The 19000-nt window shown below is 42.4% G+C and overlaps 1 protein-coding gene across 1 annotated transcript in view; it reads left to right on the forward strand.

The window, feature by feature from the left end:
- Positions 1 to 2416: 2416 nt before the first annotated feature.
- LOC143274625 (PR domain zinc finger protein 14-like) overlaps positions 2417 to 19000 on the forward strand; it is a 145817-nt gene continuing 129233 nt past the window's right edge. The window contains exons 1-4 of the mRNA XM_076578495.1: positions 2417 to 2606; positions 7563 to 7673; positions 8952 to 9112; positions 17883 to 18105. Coding sequence (XP_076434610.1) covers positions 2417 to 2606; positions 7563 to 7673; positions 8952 to 9112; positions 17883 to 18105 — 685 coding nt within the window. The remainder of the gene's footprint in view (positions 2607 to 7562; positions 7674 to 8951; positions 9113 to 17882; positions 18106 to 19000) is intronic.

Consider the following 19000-nt stretch of genomic DNA (forward strand, 5'->3'; position numbering starts at 1 on the left):
AACTATGCACTGGTGCAAAAAAGAGGTCTACGGCCCCACATCCTCAGGATCACCCCCCCTCCTCAGTGCAGATGGGAATACCTTGATCACCGAGAAGGAGAAAATTCTCGAACGCTGGGCTGAGCACTTCAACAGTGTCTTAAATCGCCCTTCCTCCATAAATGATGAAGCCATAGACCGTCTCCCACAAGTCCCCATCAACGAAGCACTGGACGATCCGCCAACACTTCTTGAGACCCATAAAGCAATCCGTCTGCTATCCAGTGGCAAAGCACCTGGCTCAGACTCTATACCAGCAGAGGTCTACAAGGATGGAGGCACTGTGCTGACTGAGAAGCTCCATCAGCTGTACTCACTCATGTGGAAAGAAGAGACGGTCCCCCAGGATTTCAAAGATGCATCTATCATTCACTTGTACAAGCGAAAGGGGAACCGGCAAGCCTGTGATAACCATCGGGGCATTTCCTTGCTCTCCATCGCAGGTAAGATACTTGCCAGGATCCTACTAAACCGCCTCACAGCACACCTTGACCAAGGTCATTTGCCTGAGAGCCAATGTGGATTCCGGAAAGAGCGCGGAACCACCGACATGGTGTTTGCTGCAAGGCAGCTGCAAGAGAAATGTCAGGAGCAAAATGCTGATCTGTTCTCCACCTATGTCGACCTCACTAAGGCCTTCGACACCGTGAGTAGAGAGGGACTGTGGAAGATCATGGCCAAGTACGGATGCCATCGGAAATTTATTTCCTTGGTCAGCCAATTCCATGAAGGCATGCAGGCTCGAGTCCAGGACAATGGCGAAACATCTGCTCCTTTTGCTGTCACAAATGGTGTCAAGCAAGGCTGCGTCCTGGCTCCAACGCTGTTCAGTCTCATGTTCTCTGCAATGCTTACTGATGCCTTCAGAGATGGCGATGTTGGAATCGGCCTAAAGTACCGAACAGATGGCAAGCTGTTTAACCTCAGAAGGCTTCAAGCAAAAACGAAGGTCATGACAGACATCATCAGAGACTTTTTGTTTGCTGATGATTGTGCCCTCAACGCTGGATCTGAAGCTGACATGCAACTCAGCGTCGACAAGTTTGCCACTGCCAGCAGGAACTTCGGCCTTACCATCAGCACGAGGAAAACTGAAGTTCTCCATCAGCCAGCCCCAGGGAAACCCTACGTTGAGCCCAACATCACAGTCAACGGTCATAGACTCAGTGCGGTGGAGCGGTTCACATACCTTGGCAGCACACTGTCACGAAATGCGACCATCGACGATGAAGTGAACGTCAGGATTGCAAGAGCAAGCGCAACTTTTGGCAGACTCAGTGCAAATGTCTGGAACAGAAGAGGCATTAGTCTTGAGACCAAGCTAAAGGTCTACAGAGCAGTAGTTCTCCCCACACTACTGTATGCCTGCGAAACTTGGACAGTGTACCAACGACATGCCAAGAAGCTGAACCACTTCCACACAACATGCCTCAGGAAGCTACTGAACATCAAGTGGCAAGACAGGACCCCAGACACAGAGGTGCTCGCAAAAGCCACTTTTCCCAGCATCTTCACCACCCTGATGCAGTCCCAGCTTCGCTGGGCTGGACACGTGGCGCACATGCCAGACCATCGGCTGCCCAAAAGGCTCTTCTATGGCGAGCTGCAACAAGGGAAGAGATCACACGGAGGTCAGAAGAAGCGCTTCAGAGATACTCTGAAAGTCTCTCTTAAAGCGTTTGATATCAACCCTGACTCCTGGGAGGAATCTGCAGTGGACCGTGACAAATGGCGTGCTGCTGTGCACAAAGGCGCCAAGTTGTGCGAGGCTAACAGGACTGCTGCAGCTGTTCAGAAGAGGCAGGCCAGAAAGTCACGGGCAAACAAGCTCCCTGACAATGATATGCCTGTCTTTGTCTGCCCCAACTGTCAGCGAACATTTCGTGCGCAGATTGGACTATTCAGCCATCTGCGCATTCACAGATAGATTCATGAGCATCCTCCCCCCCACCCCACCACCACCCTCCCCCCATCCCCCAGCTGGATGACAACGATGGTCATCATCGATCTCGATGGACACACCACCGGTGCAAAAAACTCCATTTACCCCAGATGGACCTTCAGCACTGTTTTTGCCTGTAGCGCAATAGAATGCAGCGTGAGTTATACTTATTTGTCATTTCGTGGGAGACGGTCACATATACCCATCACATCCCCCCTCCCTCCTCCCTCTCACAAATCGTCTCTCCCGCCCCCTCGCCTGTCATCACTCCAACTGGAAAAAACAATCTACTGTCTGTAAGAACCAACAGCATAAAATATCTTAATGTCTCTCCCCACCCCCTTCTTTCCTTCACTGAGCAGGTTCCCCCCGCGGCCAGAACCTTCAGGCCAGGGTCTGGGGATGCCCTGCTTCCCTCCCCTCCGCCCTCCCATCATGGCCCCGCGCCTACTGCCGGAACTGCCCGCCCGGATGTTAATGTGCCAGCCCACCACGCCTGCGCATACCTTCTGCTTCTCGCGTTCTGACGTGGACTTCGTGCTGTACGGGTACAGCTGTCCCAGTTCTTCGCAGGCCGCCCGCCCTCACGCCATCAGTGGACTCCGGGTTGGCGAAGTGGGCAATGGTGAGTGAATGGGTAGACGGATGGGTGTGCGTAGATCCATCCGCGTCCAGTACTGATCAAAGAACCCCACCTGTGACAGTCCTGACTGTTTTGTCCGTATCTGAAGGTACTTACATCACTTTATCAGTTTTAAACAGAAACTGGAGATTGCTGACTCACTAAAAAAAAATTTTTTTTTTAATATAAAAAAACCCTGAAAGAATTCACCGAGTGGTTGTCAGCCACAGCTGCGGTTTAGCTAGTCAATTTTTCTGGTCTCGTTTCCAAGGAAAGGGCCAGTCATCATTCATACTGTGGATGATGTGCGGGTGACTGGATTGGTCACAGTGTGAAGTGTATGTAAGTGATGTTGAGTTGACATAGCCAGAGTAGGCCAGGGAATTTAGATTAAAATTTGTGTTAGGTCAAAATGTCTGCAACAAAACCGTTCTTTTTACGATAAAACAGAATAAATCATACTGATCACACTGATATAAAGTTGACCACTATAGGGGGGTCGGGAACATAAGTAGATTTTGATTTTGAATGTCCAGAATCGAATGTTTTTATTACTTCTGTCTGTGTGAGAGCGCCTTGCAAAGAGTCGCAAGGCAAGAACATGCGAAGGTTACGCAAGCGCGGTATAAGGGGTCGCCAGAGGAAAGCGTTCAGCGCGGTACAGTACTGACTGCTGCCGCGCTGATGCTGATCTGTGAGCAGGTCACTGCAGCAGACAACTGATTCTGAACAGAAAGCTAGGAACAGAGCTCTTCTGGGTCAAAAGGAAACACACAATTTCAGTTTCATGTATTTTGTACTGAATTGGTAGATGACGCAAATCCGCTTTTAATATGAATGTTTTCCAGTTTCCTACCATTCATGACATATCATAAGGAAAGAAATCGGTATTATACCGACTGCAAAGGTGAATTTACGAAGACAGCACGAGATCATTTAGTTCATAAGTACAATTTTGTTGATATTTTACGCAATGCATAACTTGGATATATTCCATGCTCTGCTTATTAACGTGTAGAATATAAATATCTAAATATGTGTTAACCCAGTTCGAATTCAATGAACATTATCGGCGCTCTGTCCAGACAATAAATTCGGAAAGTATGGAGAGCAGATGATGGCAAAATTGAACATCATGTCTTGATGTGAAAAGAGCAGTATGAAATACATACTTTTCTTTGGAAATGAACCGGTATTTGCAAATGTGACTCACGAATCCTGGCGCAGTTGACGTCGATTTAGCGTGGGATATAAATAATACCCATAATGATAACAGTGGATCATAAATTTCATTAATCATTATGTAAAACTTTGTTGTAACACGTGTAACATTGAATCCAAGTTACCTAAACTAACTTTCCCGACACAGATGTTTGAATTACTGGATTTATAATGACAGTAATGAACATATCATGCGATCCTTAGCCAATGCAATGCATTCAAACAAAGCCTGTGCAAAATTATGTATTTTATTAATGATTACCTAAAACCTTATGACATATGTAACATGGAACCCAAAATACCTAAACTATCTTCCCCACCCTGGATGATTTTATTTTTCAGAAACACTGCAGGCACTCTATTTTCACATCAATTTTCCCCAGTGTTTAACTGTTTAAAGTACAACTGTTCATCTTATGAAATGGGAATTGTATGATTTATATCACTTGACAAAAGTTTTCCTCTTTATCTGAAGAACTGTGATCAAAACACCGGACTCTTTTTATCTTTCTATTCGATCAATCAACAGAAAACTGATTAGCGTTATCCTCACAGTGAACAAATATGTAGGATGGCAGAACAACAAAATGTAATAAATGTAAGACTATGAGAAAAAACTAAACAACAACAACAAATAAAAATAAGGAATCTTATTATCTGCGTAAAGCAGAACGGAAGAACATGTGTTCCGTGTCCGAATGTGACACCTGACTTCATCTCAAACACTACTAAACGTGAAATGCTTCAAACTTAAATAATTTTAGGAATTTCATTCACAATCAATGTATAGTTTGGTTTTTAGAACTTGTGTGATGTAAAATGTGGCTGTTCTAATCAAAATCTGCAAAACAATAAGCGCGTAGGAACTGACGTGTTTCGGATACAACGAATTTTTTCGTTCCACACTTCGTCTGTCTTGTGAACATCATTTTGTGATAAAACTTCACTAGACAGCAAAAGCCAGAATCAAGGTAATTTATGGGGGTGATTTTCTACTTTGAACTTAGTTGTTTGGAACTTTTGATGCAACAAGTCTTCAACTGAAAGCAGTCTTACCGAACTACATGCGTTGACTTTGTTCGAAATCTTACGCCAGTATCCGAATATTACCGCAGCTGGCCATGTGAGAGAAACAGTGATTGTGTCTAAACTTAATCGGATCAGAGATAAATGTACAAACAAACCATAACAACGACGAAATTAACATACACAGGTTGTTGTTGTTGTTGTTGTTTTTTTATTTGTTGTTGTTGTGTTTTTTTTGTGTTTTTTAATAGCAACCACGGTGTGCCAATGAACATATCGGAGATTTCCGTGTGACATATGTACATTTCACACGCTGTCGGAAACAACACATTCTCTGAATCTGTGTTCAAACACACAATTGAAGGGTGTTTGTCAAACCGATTTACGCTTTCCCGCGATGAATCCGCATGATTTATCTGAAAACAGTTCTAATTTTGTTTACATGTATATTTTTCTATTGCGTCGTTTACATGCACAGAAGTAACACAGAAAAGCGGAACTGAAAATTAATATACGACGTCGATTGCATTTAAATAGTTGAATAGACTTTCTTCCCCCAGAAAATGACTATGTGCTGAGGAAGACAGATGTGTTGACCACCTGTTGCAAGTAAAGAACGTGTAGTATATTCATAAATGTGCTTGCCTTTGAATGAATAAAAATAAAAAATAAAAAGAACACGCCAAGAGGAACGGGTTTTTTACGTCTGTCACGCGGGTTTTTTGCGTAATATTTCAAACTTAATGTACCATTTTTACTGATGATCAGTGTTTTATTATCACAACAAATGAATATAGATCAGGTCTGTATGTACTGGATTTTAATCAGGTTTGTACTTATTTGTTTCTGACCACTTCATGTTCAAACACATTGCCATGTCACAAAATGGCGCCGAAATTTTGGATGTTTGTAATAATTTTCAAAACATTTAAGACACCAGAACAAACCATATTCTCACAATATTGTTGCAGACATTTCTGTAATGAATTGCAATCCTGATAACATGTGAAACATTTGAATAATCATTGTAAACACATGTTTATACTGAATCAGACTGAGAGACGCCCATTTCCAACAAAGTTCTGGAGACTGACCCATTTTCATCTTCCAGGCAGTCTTTGCTCTTTATGACTATTTGATGCACTTCACTTTGCCACCTTCATACTCCAGCCACATTTTCTTTCCCACGCTAAACTGACGTGTCTACTGCGCCAGGGTTCGTGAGTCACATTTGCAAATACCGCTTCATTTCCAAAGAAAAATATATATTTCATACCGTTCTTTTTTACATCAAGACATGATGTAGGTCGATTTTGCCATCATCTGCCTTCCATGTTTTCTGAATTAATTGTCTGGACAGTGCTCCGACAATGTTCATTGAAACAAACCTATTCAACACGTATTTATATATTCATATATTACACGTTTATAAGCAGAGCATGAAACATTTCTAAGTGGTGCATTGCGTAAAATGTCAACATAATTGTTCTTACGAACTGCCTTCGTAAATTCACCTTTGCAGTCGGTATAATACCGATTTCATTCTTTATGAAATGTCATGACTGGTAAGAAACTGTAAAACATTCATAAAAGCAAATTTGCGTTTTCTACCACTTTAGTATATAAAATTTAAAATGTTTGTTTCCTTTTGACCCCAAAGAGTTCTCTTATTTTCTGTACAGTATCTGTCATCTGCCGCAGTGTCGTACTAACGGAGGTATAGGACAGCATCAGCGCGGCAGCAGTCAGTCACAAGTACTGTACCGCGCTAAACGCTTTCCTCTGGCGACCCCTTATACCGCGCTTGCGTAACCCTGGCTTGCTCTTGCCTTGCGACTCTTTGTAAGGGGCTCTCTCATGGCCAGAAGTGTGACAAATAATTATTAAAAACCAAAATCTAATAATGTTCCCGCCCACCTACAGCGGTCAACTTTATATCAGTGTGATCAGTATGATTTATTCTATTTTATCGTGAAAAGAACGGTTTTGTTGCACACATTTGGACCATTTTTGTATCTGCCCTGGACTAGAGATGGAGGGATAGAAAGGTGAGAGGACAGGCAGGCTGGAGAGGTGGGTGGATGAGTTATTGGATGAGAAGAGACAGTCGGCCGGAAACTTGGTCCATTTCAGCATTAGTAGAGAGAGAGACAGAGAGAGAGAGAAGAGAGAAGAAAAAGTTTTGTAAAAAGATCAAGTCTGATTCGCAAATTCACACGCACACACACAGCAGGTTGTGGTCGGTACATCACAGCACAGGTGTGAGTTGTCTGTAGTTTAAAAACAGGTAAAAAAAAAAAAAAATTAAAAAAAAGACACCAAAATCACGCTTTTCAGTCTGTCTGTTTGTGACCGTGAAGACTTATGCAGTGTGTGTGTGTGTGGTGTTGTGGTGTGTGTGTTTGTATTTGTTCGTGCATGTGCCTGTGTGTGCCTCTGTGTGTGTGTGTGTGTGTGTGTGTGTGTGTGTGTGGTCTGGTGTGGTGGTGTGGGAGTTTGTATTTGTGCGTGCATGTGCCTGCGCGCGCGCGCGTGTGTGTGTGTGTGTGTGTGTGTGTGTGTGTTTGTGTGTGTGTGTGTGTGTGTGTGTGTGTTTGGTCGAGAGTGGCGTGTGTTTATGTGTGTGGAATATGTGTGTGTGTGTCACTCTGTGTGTGTGTGTGTGTGTGTGTGTGTGTGTGGTACGGTGGTATGTGTGTGTGTGTGATGCAGGACTGGAGAAGTTGCTCCCACCCAGACCAGATATGCTGGGAGGAGGAGGCTTAGCACTGTACGGGTGGAGGGTGAACCGAGCGGACCCCCCGGTGCACGATCTGCCTGAAGGTACAACAGCAACAACATTAATATGACAAGAACAACAGTGGCAACAACAACAAAAATAGCAAGAACGAGAATAGCAATAAAAGCAAGATGAGTAGCAAAAACAAGGACAGCAACAGCTACAAGAACAGAAACTACAACAATGATAACTATAACGTGACTAACGATAAAAACACACATAAAACGAACACAAAAAAGTGCTGATAACAACAACAACAAAAATCCAACTACAGAAGTGCTAGAAGGAACAATAAGAAAAAACAACTACAGAACTAACAATACCAACAGGAACAGATACAACAGCAGTATTGGCAACAAATAACAACAACAAAAACAAAAAACAGCAACAAAAACAACAACAAAAACAGGACCAACAACAAACAAAATATGACAGCAACAACAGGACTAACGATAATAAGAATAACAAGAAGACTAGATAAGTAACAGGACTGGCTACAACAAGAACAATAATGATAATAATAAGAAGAATAGCAACATCTAAAAGAATAACAAGAACAATTGGTCCAGTAACAACGTCAGGGCTAACAACAAGAAAAATAGCAGCGACAAGAATAGCAAGAAGAATTACAACAAGTGAATACAGCAACACCACCACCAACAACAACACAAATAGCTGAACAACATGAACTGCAACAAAAATACCACAAAGAATATACACAACATCAATAATAGCAACAAGTACAAAATTGGCAACGAGAAGTGTGTGGCTGAAAATTGCAGCAACAACAATATCAATAGCAACAAAAACAGGGATTGCAATAGCAACAAGAATAGTAAGAAGAAGAAAAGCATCGACAAAAAATCAACAACAAAAAACCAAAACAAAAAAGCCAAAACCAAACCCGGCAATAACAAAAAGATGAACAGGAATGGCACCGACACCAAAATTTAGTAATAGCACTAAGAAGAAAATCAACAAAAACACCGGAAACAATGATTTAATTTGCAACAATGCACCCTCATACCCCATTCAAATCACAACTCGAACATAAATCATGCAAGGTAAGATTTCTTAATCGTGTTCTGAACAGCTCTTCTTGTCCCTTTTCCTGCCTATTCAACCACGGGGAAAACAACAACAAAACCCCCAACATTCTGTTCAATTTCTAAACGGAAACTCAGACCGGAATTTTTATGTTCAAAGTTATGCAGGGAAGTTCCATAATACTATTTTCGCAATGTTACGTATCTGAATGATTGACCCCAACCATTCCGTGAAGTTTCAGATCACCTATTTCAAAATGAAAACATTCGTTCCAGAATTATGCATCTCCCAAACCTGCTTGGCTGGTGTCGTCCACAATGGCGTCTTCAACCGGGGTGACGTCATCAACAAGGGAGTGAAGTACGGACCGTTCAAAGGGAAGATCGTCAACACCAGTGAGATCAAAACCTTCGACGACAACAGTTACATGTGGGAGGTATGGCGGCCTTATTCGTTTAGCCACGTTTCTCAAACTTCTGCAACAAATATCTAATTTCTTGTTCCTGTATCTTTCATTATCAATACTGCATCAAACTAAAGACGCAAATTGTTTGAAGGCTATCATTGTCAACCTCCTTGGGCGTTCAGCTACAATTCTCAACTGTCTGTATGAAAATTATCTTCGTTTCACTAGTATTTTTACATCGTATACCTCTTCTTGTTGGATTGTAAACATTTTCAACATTCTGTATAACTGTATCATTGTATTGTATTCCTCGTTTTTGTCACAACAGATTTCTCTGTGTGAAATTCGGGCTGCTCTCCCCAAGGAGAGCGCGTCGCTACACTGAGAGCGCCACTCATTTTTTGCTATTTTTTTCCTGCCTGCGATTTTATTTGTTTTCCTGTCGAAGTGGATTTTTCCTACAGAATTTTGCGAGGGAAACCCTTTTGTTCCCGTGGGTTCTTTTACATGCGCAAAGTGCATGCTGCGCACGGGCCCTCGATTTATTGTCTCATCCGAATGACTAGCGTCCAGACCACCACTCAAAGTCAGGTTGAGGGGGAGAAAATACTTGCGACTATGGGATTCGAACCAGTGCGCTCAGATTCTCTCGCTTCCTAGGCGGACGTGTTACCTCTAAGCAAACCTTTCCCAGAAGCTCTCATTCTAACCTTTTGTCCACATCTAGTCTGTTCAGTTACCAATTTCAGCCATATGTATGCAGCTTTGTGTTCGATTAGCCACCCTTTTTAACCTACTGTTTCGTTCTTTTAGATAATGTTTTAATATCTTCTTTATAAAAAGGACAATATTTCTAAATCTTCTATATAAAAACGATAAAAAGCTTTAATACCTTCTTTATAAAAGTAACTGCTGGTCGATGAGCTATAACGTGTGATTCCTGCTGCACAACAACACAAGCGATTAGCTAACGCTGGCGAAATGGAGGGGAAAGTGATGCGGGGACAATACCAGTGCATACACATAACGATCCAATCAATATTTTTGTTCGCCATCATAAATGAGTGTTTGCCAAACCGAAAGCTTTGTGTTGGAAACGGACCAATTTCATACATAGCAGCCCACGTAGACCAGCATTTCATTGTTTTATGATCATAATTTAGATATATCAAAGTTTCAAATCGAACACTGAACAGTACAAAGGTCCATTACCACCTGTCTGGCCGATCAAGGTTGACATACAAAAAAGGCTACTTATGGGAATATATGAAAACGAGCGCTTAGTAATTGAAAATTCCGAATATTTCTCTCCTGATAATGGTGGAAGTTGATGTCAAATAAATAAAAAAATTTAAAAAAACTAAACACGCGCATGTGTTGTGCAGAATGTCGGTAACGTCTGCAAGTGAAGATTTTGTTTAAGAAAGTTGAATCCGAGTCGTTCGTGGGCATTATGCAGCAAGCGTTAGGCCTGTGCACAATTCTTTCCCTTAATGAAACTTAGCGGGTTCCTTTCAGTAATATCTCATCTCTAATATAATTATTATCGATGTGGATCCACGTGTTTAAAACGGAGTCGAAAGTGCTTTAGGAGTGGAGAGGCAGGGTTACAAGTACTTACGTACCTACTAGTACTTTGAGACCCGACTCATTTGCAGAGCTTCTAAATTTGACCATGTTTCTCCTCTCCTTCAGTCTCTCCACTGGTTGCCTGTTTCTGATCGAATAGACTATAAGCTATCCACTCTGACCTTTTCTGCAGTCAACGGATCTGGCCCCAAGTATCTTTCTGAACTCATCCATATCTATACCCCGTCTCGCCAGCTCCGTTCTTCCTCTGAAACTCGACTTCTCAGGATACCTCACGTTAGAAGTAAGACCTATGGACACAGATCGTTTTCTTTTCAATCGCCAAAGACGTGGAACAAGCTCCCTGATAACCTCCGTCATTCTGATTCCCTCGCATCTTTTAAATCTCGTCTCAAAACTCACCTTTTCCCTCAGCAATAAGTTCAATTGTGGCAGGTCCACTTCCTTTGCGTTAGCTGTGCTTGACCATGTGTGTATACATATGTATGTGTACATAACTACATGCATATATATGAATGTGTATTGTGTGTGCGTGTGTTTATGTAAGTTTGTGCCTGCCTATGTGTGCGTATGTGTTAGGGTAGCTGTTAGATACACATGTATGTTAAAATGTATGTATGCAGTGTGTGTGTGTGTGTGTGTGTGTGTGTGTAGTCACATTTTGGTGTGTGTATGTAACATAGATATGATGTATTATGTTAACAAAAGCGTTTTTGTAAAGCACCTAGAGCAGATTTCTGGATAGTGTGCTATATAAATATCCATTATTATTATTATTATGTGTGTGTGTGTGTGTGTGTGTGTGTGTGTGTGTGTGTGTGTGTGTACAATAGTCCTGCTCTTTCGTCCAAAATGTGATCTGCGTATCGCATGTATGGAGAATAATTCAACATTGATGGCCTTCTCTAGTTCAAGACAAGATGGCTGCTTTCGACAGCGCCTCCCAATATTTTATCAATATGTTCTTGTTAAAATCAGTACACTCTTTTAAATATTTGTATGCCCATTGCTATAAACGCGTCGACGGTATAGTTTTTGTTATTCTGTGTGTTCTGTCCAGAATTTTTTTTTCTTGTGACCGCAGACAGGAAATAGAATGTCAAGCTACGGATACCTTTCAACCACGCATCAGTTCCGGCAACGAAGCGGAAACGACCAAATTAAATCTTGTAGATCCAGATTCAAAACGATATAAACTACCAGAGACTAAACGAAATTAAACGTTCATCACCAGGACGACTTGCAACCTATAGTTGTTATGATTGGAAAGAATTTGTATTTTTATAAATTTGAGACGACACACAACTTGTCTAAATAAAATCAGGTATTGACAGACAAAGTATTTCCAGAGAAAATGTATCTGTTACATTTTCACACAGACACACACGCACACAGACACAGACACACACACACACACACACACACACACACACACAAACATACACACACACACACACTGTCGTATAGTTTTTGGTATTGTCACAAGGTGGTAAATCCTTGACACCCAGCGACGAAGCTGGTCTACACACTAGACACGGTGACTCCCAAATAATGATAAGTTGATGAAGGAATAATCATTTTATAAAAGATACAAATAAAAAATATGTTCTTCTGTCATGCACACACATTCACACATACACACCCCCACCCCCAAAAGCAAAAGAAGAAAAAGATGAAATATATGATGGTCTGCTATCTCTTCACGAACCCCAATCAACCAATGTCCCAAAAGCCTGCAATGACACGCAGTGACACCACAGCTGAAGCTACCCTGAAGTACTGGCTCCCCAGACATTAGGAAGCACAGTTCTGTTTCAGCTGCCCGTTGACTGGCGGTAGAAGTTGGAGCAGGGTGAGGGGAGGGGGAGGCAGAGATGAAGCAACTTTGTAGCGGAAGTAGCAGGTCCCGGCAACCCAGAGATAGGAGAGTAGAGGTTAAGAGGTCGAACTGATAATACAGACGAAGATGAATTTATGGACACAAGGGTGAAGCCTTTGCCTAATAAAAATGGTCTCACTTCTACTCTTCCCATTCAAGGGCTCAGATGATTATAAACACTTAGCCACAACAACTGGCCAGTCTCTTTAACCCACCAAAAAGTGTCAACCATGAAACAGCTGAAACTGACTGTATTATTCTCAGGTCATCAGCTGTCACATCGTGCACAGTATTAACCTGCACATAAAAATTATCCTATGCACACACTACACAAGTACTGAAATAGATCTACACATGCCAAGCACATAGGAAATTAACCCACTGTCAAAAATGTTATCACACATTCCACAATGTGTTCACATTCAAAGCACATCCCTTGACAGCAAGGAATGATTATTTCATCCCAAAATACATGCACTGACAGTGACACACATGAAATGAACTCAGCTATTTATCGCTGCATCCACTAAAATAGTCACAAATCATCAGTCACTATTGCCTTTTGGAAAAGTATTCAACCTACCAGGCTTTTCCGTGACGATATTCACTGCAGAATAGTGAACTCTCCAGAGTCTTCACAAAAGACGTGCCACATGAAGTGAGAGGTTGACTAAGAGACAGCAGACCACTGAATAGGTTTTGGTGCACACACACCAATCTATTTCTCACTGGCAGTCAACACTGCCACTTTTAGATCCATAAATTCAGTGAACTGACAGCAACTACCTGCTTATCAGTTTAACACTGCAAATTTTTCTTGGGGGTTTTAACGACACATTAGTTCCTTCTCTGACTTCTATCCTCAGTTCAAACTCTAGCAGTTCGAACCCAGTTCTGTTTCCATTACACCACTCAAGCAATCATGCAAATCACGGCTGCACTCAAACCTATAAAGTGTGGCACAGACAGCCACTTTGTGCGACTGATCGCACTCGAGTCTATGGATAAAGTCCCAAATTATCCCTGCAATCACCTACCATTGGCGACATGTTGAAAAACAACCTTTTAAAATAAGATAATATACTATAGCGGAGAACAGTCGCCTTCATCTTTACTTTCGCCTTTCCCTTGACGTATGGCGTTGTCGTTGAGGCACCAGTGAAGACAAAGCCACCACTCTCTCCTCCACCTGTTTGTATTCCAGCGCTCTCTGGGATTCCGTCATGTTCCATCTATGTTAGAAAAACATCAGAAAAAGCAACATTAACTCACTCAGTACGGCCAGTCCTCTCTTCTCCTCTACACAGACCCCTCGGATGTCCAGTGGGTGTCTGAATGACCCAACCTTTCGCTTCCGTCGTCAGAACTGTGGTATTCTTTGTCAACATTCACCTCTTCAGTATAAGAGCGTTCCGCTTGCAATATTTTGATGATGGTAACTGGGATGAAACGCTGTAAACGTCGTCTCTTTCGCCGTTCGTATGGAGAGAGTTAATTAACTATATAAAATTGTTATTTTTTTCCCATTTATTTAGTTGGGCGAAAAAGTCATCAACGTTCAGTTTGATAGATGAATGTTTGAGTGTCGGGAAAAATATACTGCATCATGATCCTTAAAAAAAAAAAAAAAAAAAATCATCAGCATCAGTTGCTCTCTTTTCCTCTGGTTTGTCTGGACTAAAAAATTTTCAGGTTGTGTCCTTCCGTTTCTGTGTCTGTCTCAGTCTGTCTGAGTTTTTTCGTCTGTGTGTCTTTGTATGACAAGAGTGACTGGATAACTTCATCTTGTGCCTTTTACATGTGGTGTGGTGTGGCGCTCGGGTTGCACGTGTACGAGAGAGTGAGAGAGTTTTGAAGGTGAGACTGTATGTTCGAACAGAGTGGGGTGGTGCGGGCCGGGCGCTAGTGGTGACAGTCCGTATTCTTCCTTTTCTCTGAACTATCTTTCAGTGTTGTTTCACTTCCCCTGTCCACTTTCCTTTCGCCTCTGGTTTCTTCATGTTCCTGCTTAACTAACATTATTTCTGAATTTGTTGCATGTGTAATCCATTTCAAAAATGAAGTTTCACATTTTTGTTCTACGTGCGTTTTTCCCGCTTATCACATGTCAGTGCTTGCTCAACCTTACCCAGCTTTCAGTTTGGTGTCATATACTGTACCATGTCAGATTGATGCAAACTACGCCTATTAGTTTCCTCTGTTTGGCCGAAATTCGCAGCTAACTCTCCCCCCTCTCCCCTCCTACAATTTATGGTTTGGTTTGAAAACAACCTGACCTCGTTTGTCTTGTTGACAATTAAAGAAAGAAAAAAAGAAAAAACAATTCTGGGCAGAACACATACAGTGACACTAACAACACCATCGACGTGTTTACTGCATATGAATATTTTAAAGTGGATACTGAATTAAACAGAATGAACATGAAAGAGAAATTCATTGGACTGCTTTGAAGTGTCTGCCAGCCTCCAGAAAACGGCTACACGTTGCCGTGTGCCTGTGGCGATGACAACGTCTCCTTTACCGCGGACTTTAAAGAATTCCTTAAATAATCGAGATATACCAACATAATATCATTGACTTACTTGTGTAAACAATGTGAGCCTATGTTATAACCCGGTGTTCGGGTGTGTGTGTGTGTGTGTGTGTGTGTGTGGTAAACTTTAACATTGTCATTTTCTCTGGAAATACTTTGTCTGCCAATACCAAATTTGGCTTAAACATAGTGGGGAAAAAAGAAGTCATACCAATAATGGGTTGTGCGTCATCCAATTTTAACAGTATTTCCGAATCATTAACGGTGTGTTTCGTTGATGCTGGTTCTGGATTCCGAAAACGCTGTTACCCCTTTGCAGCTGCCCGAACGTCTTGTGATAAGACGCCATGACGACGTTTTTCTTGTTCGCAATTAAAAGAAATAAAAATTCTGGACAGAAAACATACAGTGACACTAACTACATTATTGACGTGTTTACTGCATATCAATATTCTAAAGTGGACATTGCATTGATAGCTAGAATGAACATAAAAGAAAATTTGAATCGACAATGTCAGCCTTGTCAACACTGGATTGTGCAAATCTTGACATCTTGCAAAGCCTGACGCGATGGCAACGTCGTCTCTTTTACCGCCGAATTAAAAATAATTTCTTAAATAATCATCGACGTGTTTACTGCATATGATTGTTTTAAAGTGGATACTGAATTAGCTAGAATGAATAGGAAAGAGAAATTAAATGGTGTACTTTCGATGCCTGTCGAAAACGGATTTCTGCAGATCTATAAATATTGGACACAGATTGCAGTGTTTCAGGCGATGGGAACGTCTCCTTTACTGTGGACTTGAAAGAAATTCTTAAATGCCCGAGATATACCCAAATAACATGATTTGAACAGCGTTTTTACTTCGATTACCGTTCTCAATTTATTCCGCTAAATGTACATGCTTGAATAATAATTTTTGAACGTCATCGTTGAATGCCGCGTTTGTGTAGTGCACAAAACCACTCGTTCCTGACCCGTACATCCTGGGTTCGAATCTGCTTTTTTGTCTTTTTTAAACGCGAAGCTTTATATAATTATAATAACGAATAGAGAAAACATTTCAACAAACTAATTCTTATAAGTTTTTTTTTTCTTTTTCTTTTCAGTGTGCATTACAAGTGAGTCTTGAAGGCCTTGCCTTTCTTGTTTTAACGGCGTTATCGCCTCGAATACTGTTACCAGTTTACGACGTAAAAAAACGTTCGTTCAGGTATTAATTTTTGAACGTCATTGGCAGGCGTACTGTAGCGTTGTAAGTAGGTCTACTTACTCTTGAACCGAATATGCTTGGTTCGAATCTGCTAACACACTCTTTTTCCACCCGAAGCTTTATATTATTGGAAACAACACATTTTAACTCTTTTTTTTTTTTTACTGGATGAAGTGTGTATCACAAGTGAGTCTTGAAGGCCTTGCCTCTCTTGTATATTGTTTATGTGTTTTACATCACATCTCTTTGGAGATGATAAAGTATTCTGTATTTGGCATCACTCTTCTTGTTTTGTGTTTCGTCATATTGCGAAAGCGACACATGTGTTTAGCGTTACACAACTGGCTTCTTTGATTGACAAAAGGTTGCCTTAGTTGTGGGTAACATTTGTTCTTCACAACATTTTCAGTAACATTTGCAGCGGAGGCTTCCATTATTCTGATGACCAGATTTTACACATCAGAGAATGTGAAATTACTGCCAAAGAATCGACTGGAAAATTCTGACTTGGAACAAACACGTAAAGTGCGTTCCTGCTGAAAGCATCAATGTACACAACACATGCTATCGGGTGTCTGGAGCAATGGGTTGCCCATATTTTCCAACATGCTCAAATTACCTGCACTTCCCATGTCTCACTGGTCTCAGACCTGGAAACTTGGGCAGTGGATGCTTTGTCTCTAGACTGGAGCAATCTGATCGCTTTTGCTTTTCCTCCCTTTCCGATCCTGTCCAAGGCTTAGCTGCTTGTTTCCGAGAGCACACGAGGTGCAGGTCATTGCCACTTCAGCCGCCTTTCAGCATAATGTGCCTCTTTGATATTTTGGGAGGCAGCTTTCTGCCAGTCGGAGGATCCCTTCATCAATTTTTACCAATGGGATTCCCGAATGATCAGGGCGGATAGTTTCTACGGGTTTCTTTTGTCGCGGCTAACATAGCTCCCCATGGGCTCCACATGCTAACCAGCAGGCATTTCCCTCATCCCTTTGCTTTGAATCATGCATCAGCTTAACGTTGTACAGTATATGACACCGAAACGGGGAGTTTGTATTATACTCCCAGTTTGGTTAAATATACTTACCATGTCAAACTCAAATGCCCGCCTGTCCGTCCCTGATGTCTTGCCGTGGTTCTCATGGACCTTTCTTCGCTGGCAATTGGAATGAATAATCAGCTCCATCCGGAAATGGCGTTTGATTGGCTAGCAGACGGCACGCAAATAACGGTGCATCTTATTACTGAGTTAGCCGCTAACTTTGGCCAAGCACAGCAAACCAGTATGCCTATTTTGCGTAAGTCTAACATGGTAAGTTTATTTAAAGCAAAGTGGGAGTATGATACGAACTCCCCATGTTTGTGACAGTGTGTGTAACTCTCTGACTTCCTCCCTCCCTTTCTCTCCTCTCTTTACCTCCATCCCTTCCCCTCTGCTTTTCTCTTCCCTCCCCAAAAAAACCCCACCACCAATACCCCCATTTCTCTCTCCCAGTAAGTCACACATCACCCCTCCCATTCCCCGTCCCCATGTCCGAAACATTTCCTCCTCATCACTCATCGACTCCATCTATCCATCCACACCAGATTTTCGTCGACGGTCGTCTCAGCCATTTCATCGACGGGAGGGGCGTGGGCGGGAACTGGATGTCCTATGTGAACTGTGCGCGCACCCTGGCGGAGCAGAATCTGGTGGTGACACAAGAGGGGGAGGAGGTGTTCTACGAGGTGTCACGTGACATCCCGCGGGGGGCGGAACTGCTGGTGTGGTACGGAGACGGGTACCTGCAGTTCATGGGCATCCCTGTCAGTCTGCGCTGTGCCGGGGGAGGCAGTGGTGGCGGCGGGCAGGGAGCCGTCACGGAGAAGATGGACCACGAGAGTGAGTGGACCAGGGGGATGTGTGGGTGTCGGGGATGTTGGGAAGAAAGAGTGTAGGGTGTGGGAGGACACAGCAGTTCGGTTCAGTTTTTATGGGGGGAAGGAGGGAGGGTTGGGGGGGGGGGGGCGGGGACACGGGGGGGTTGAAGGATGGAGGGTGGAATGAGGTTGTGATGGTAGTGTTGGTGATGGTGGTGGTTGTGGTGTATGTACGAGCGTACGTATGTATGTATATATTGTGAATGCGTGAGTGCGCGCGCATAAATGTGTGTGTGTGTGCGCGGGCGCGCGCGCGCGCGCAGGATAAATGGGAATAGAAGGAGATCGCGCACGTGTGTATGTGTGTGTGTGTGTGTGCGTTGTTTCAAATTGTGTGTCGTCTCTCTATCTTTGACGTTTTAAAAGTCAACAATAGATAATACTGAAAACTTAACCCCCCACCCCCACCCCATCTTCTTCTTCTTATCCCTATCCCCACCTCACAACATTTATCATTTTCTGGGTGTATGACATCGTGCCAAAAAAAAAAAAAAGGAAAAAAAGTATGACTCTGTAGTCGTATCTCTCAGAGCTGTTTCTCTGTTCTGTTGTTTGTATGTTGATGATGATTATGATGACGACAACAACATGTCCAATAATTATCATTATGAAAATGAATATTACTTCATACCACATTACGTTCCTCTAAATTTGATCACGCCTCTGCTCTCCTTCATGCTTTACAGTGGCTCCCGGTACGAGAAAATATTTTTTACAAAGTCGTCTCTCTTTGTTTCAAGTCAGTTGAGGCTTATGGCCAACAGTATCTTTCCAATCTCATTCAT

The sequence above is a fragment of the Babylonia areolata genome, chromosome 29, assembly GCF_041734735.1.
Source record: "Babylonia areolata isolate BAREFJ2019XMU chromosome 29, ASM4173473v1, whole genome shotgun sequence".
NCBI lineage: Eukaryota > Metazoa > Mollusca > Gastropoda > Neogastropoda > Buccinidae > Babylonia > Babylonia areolata.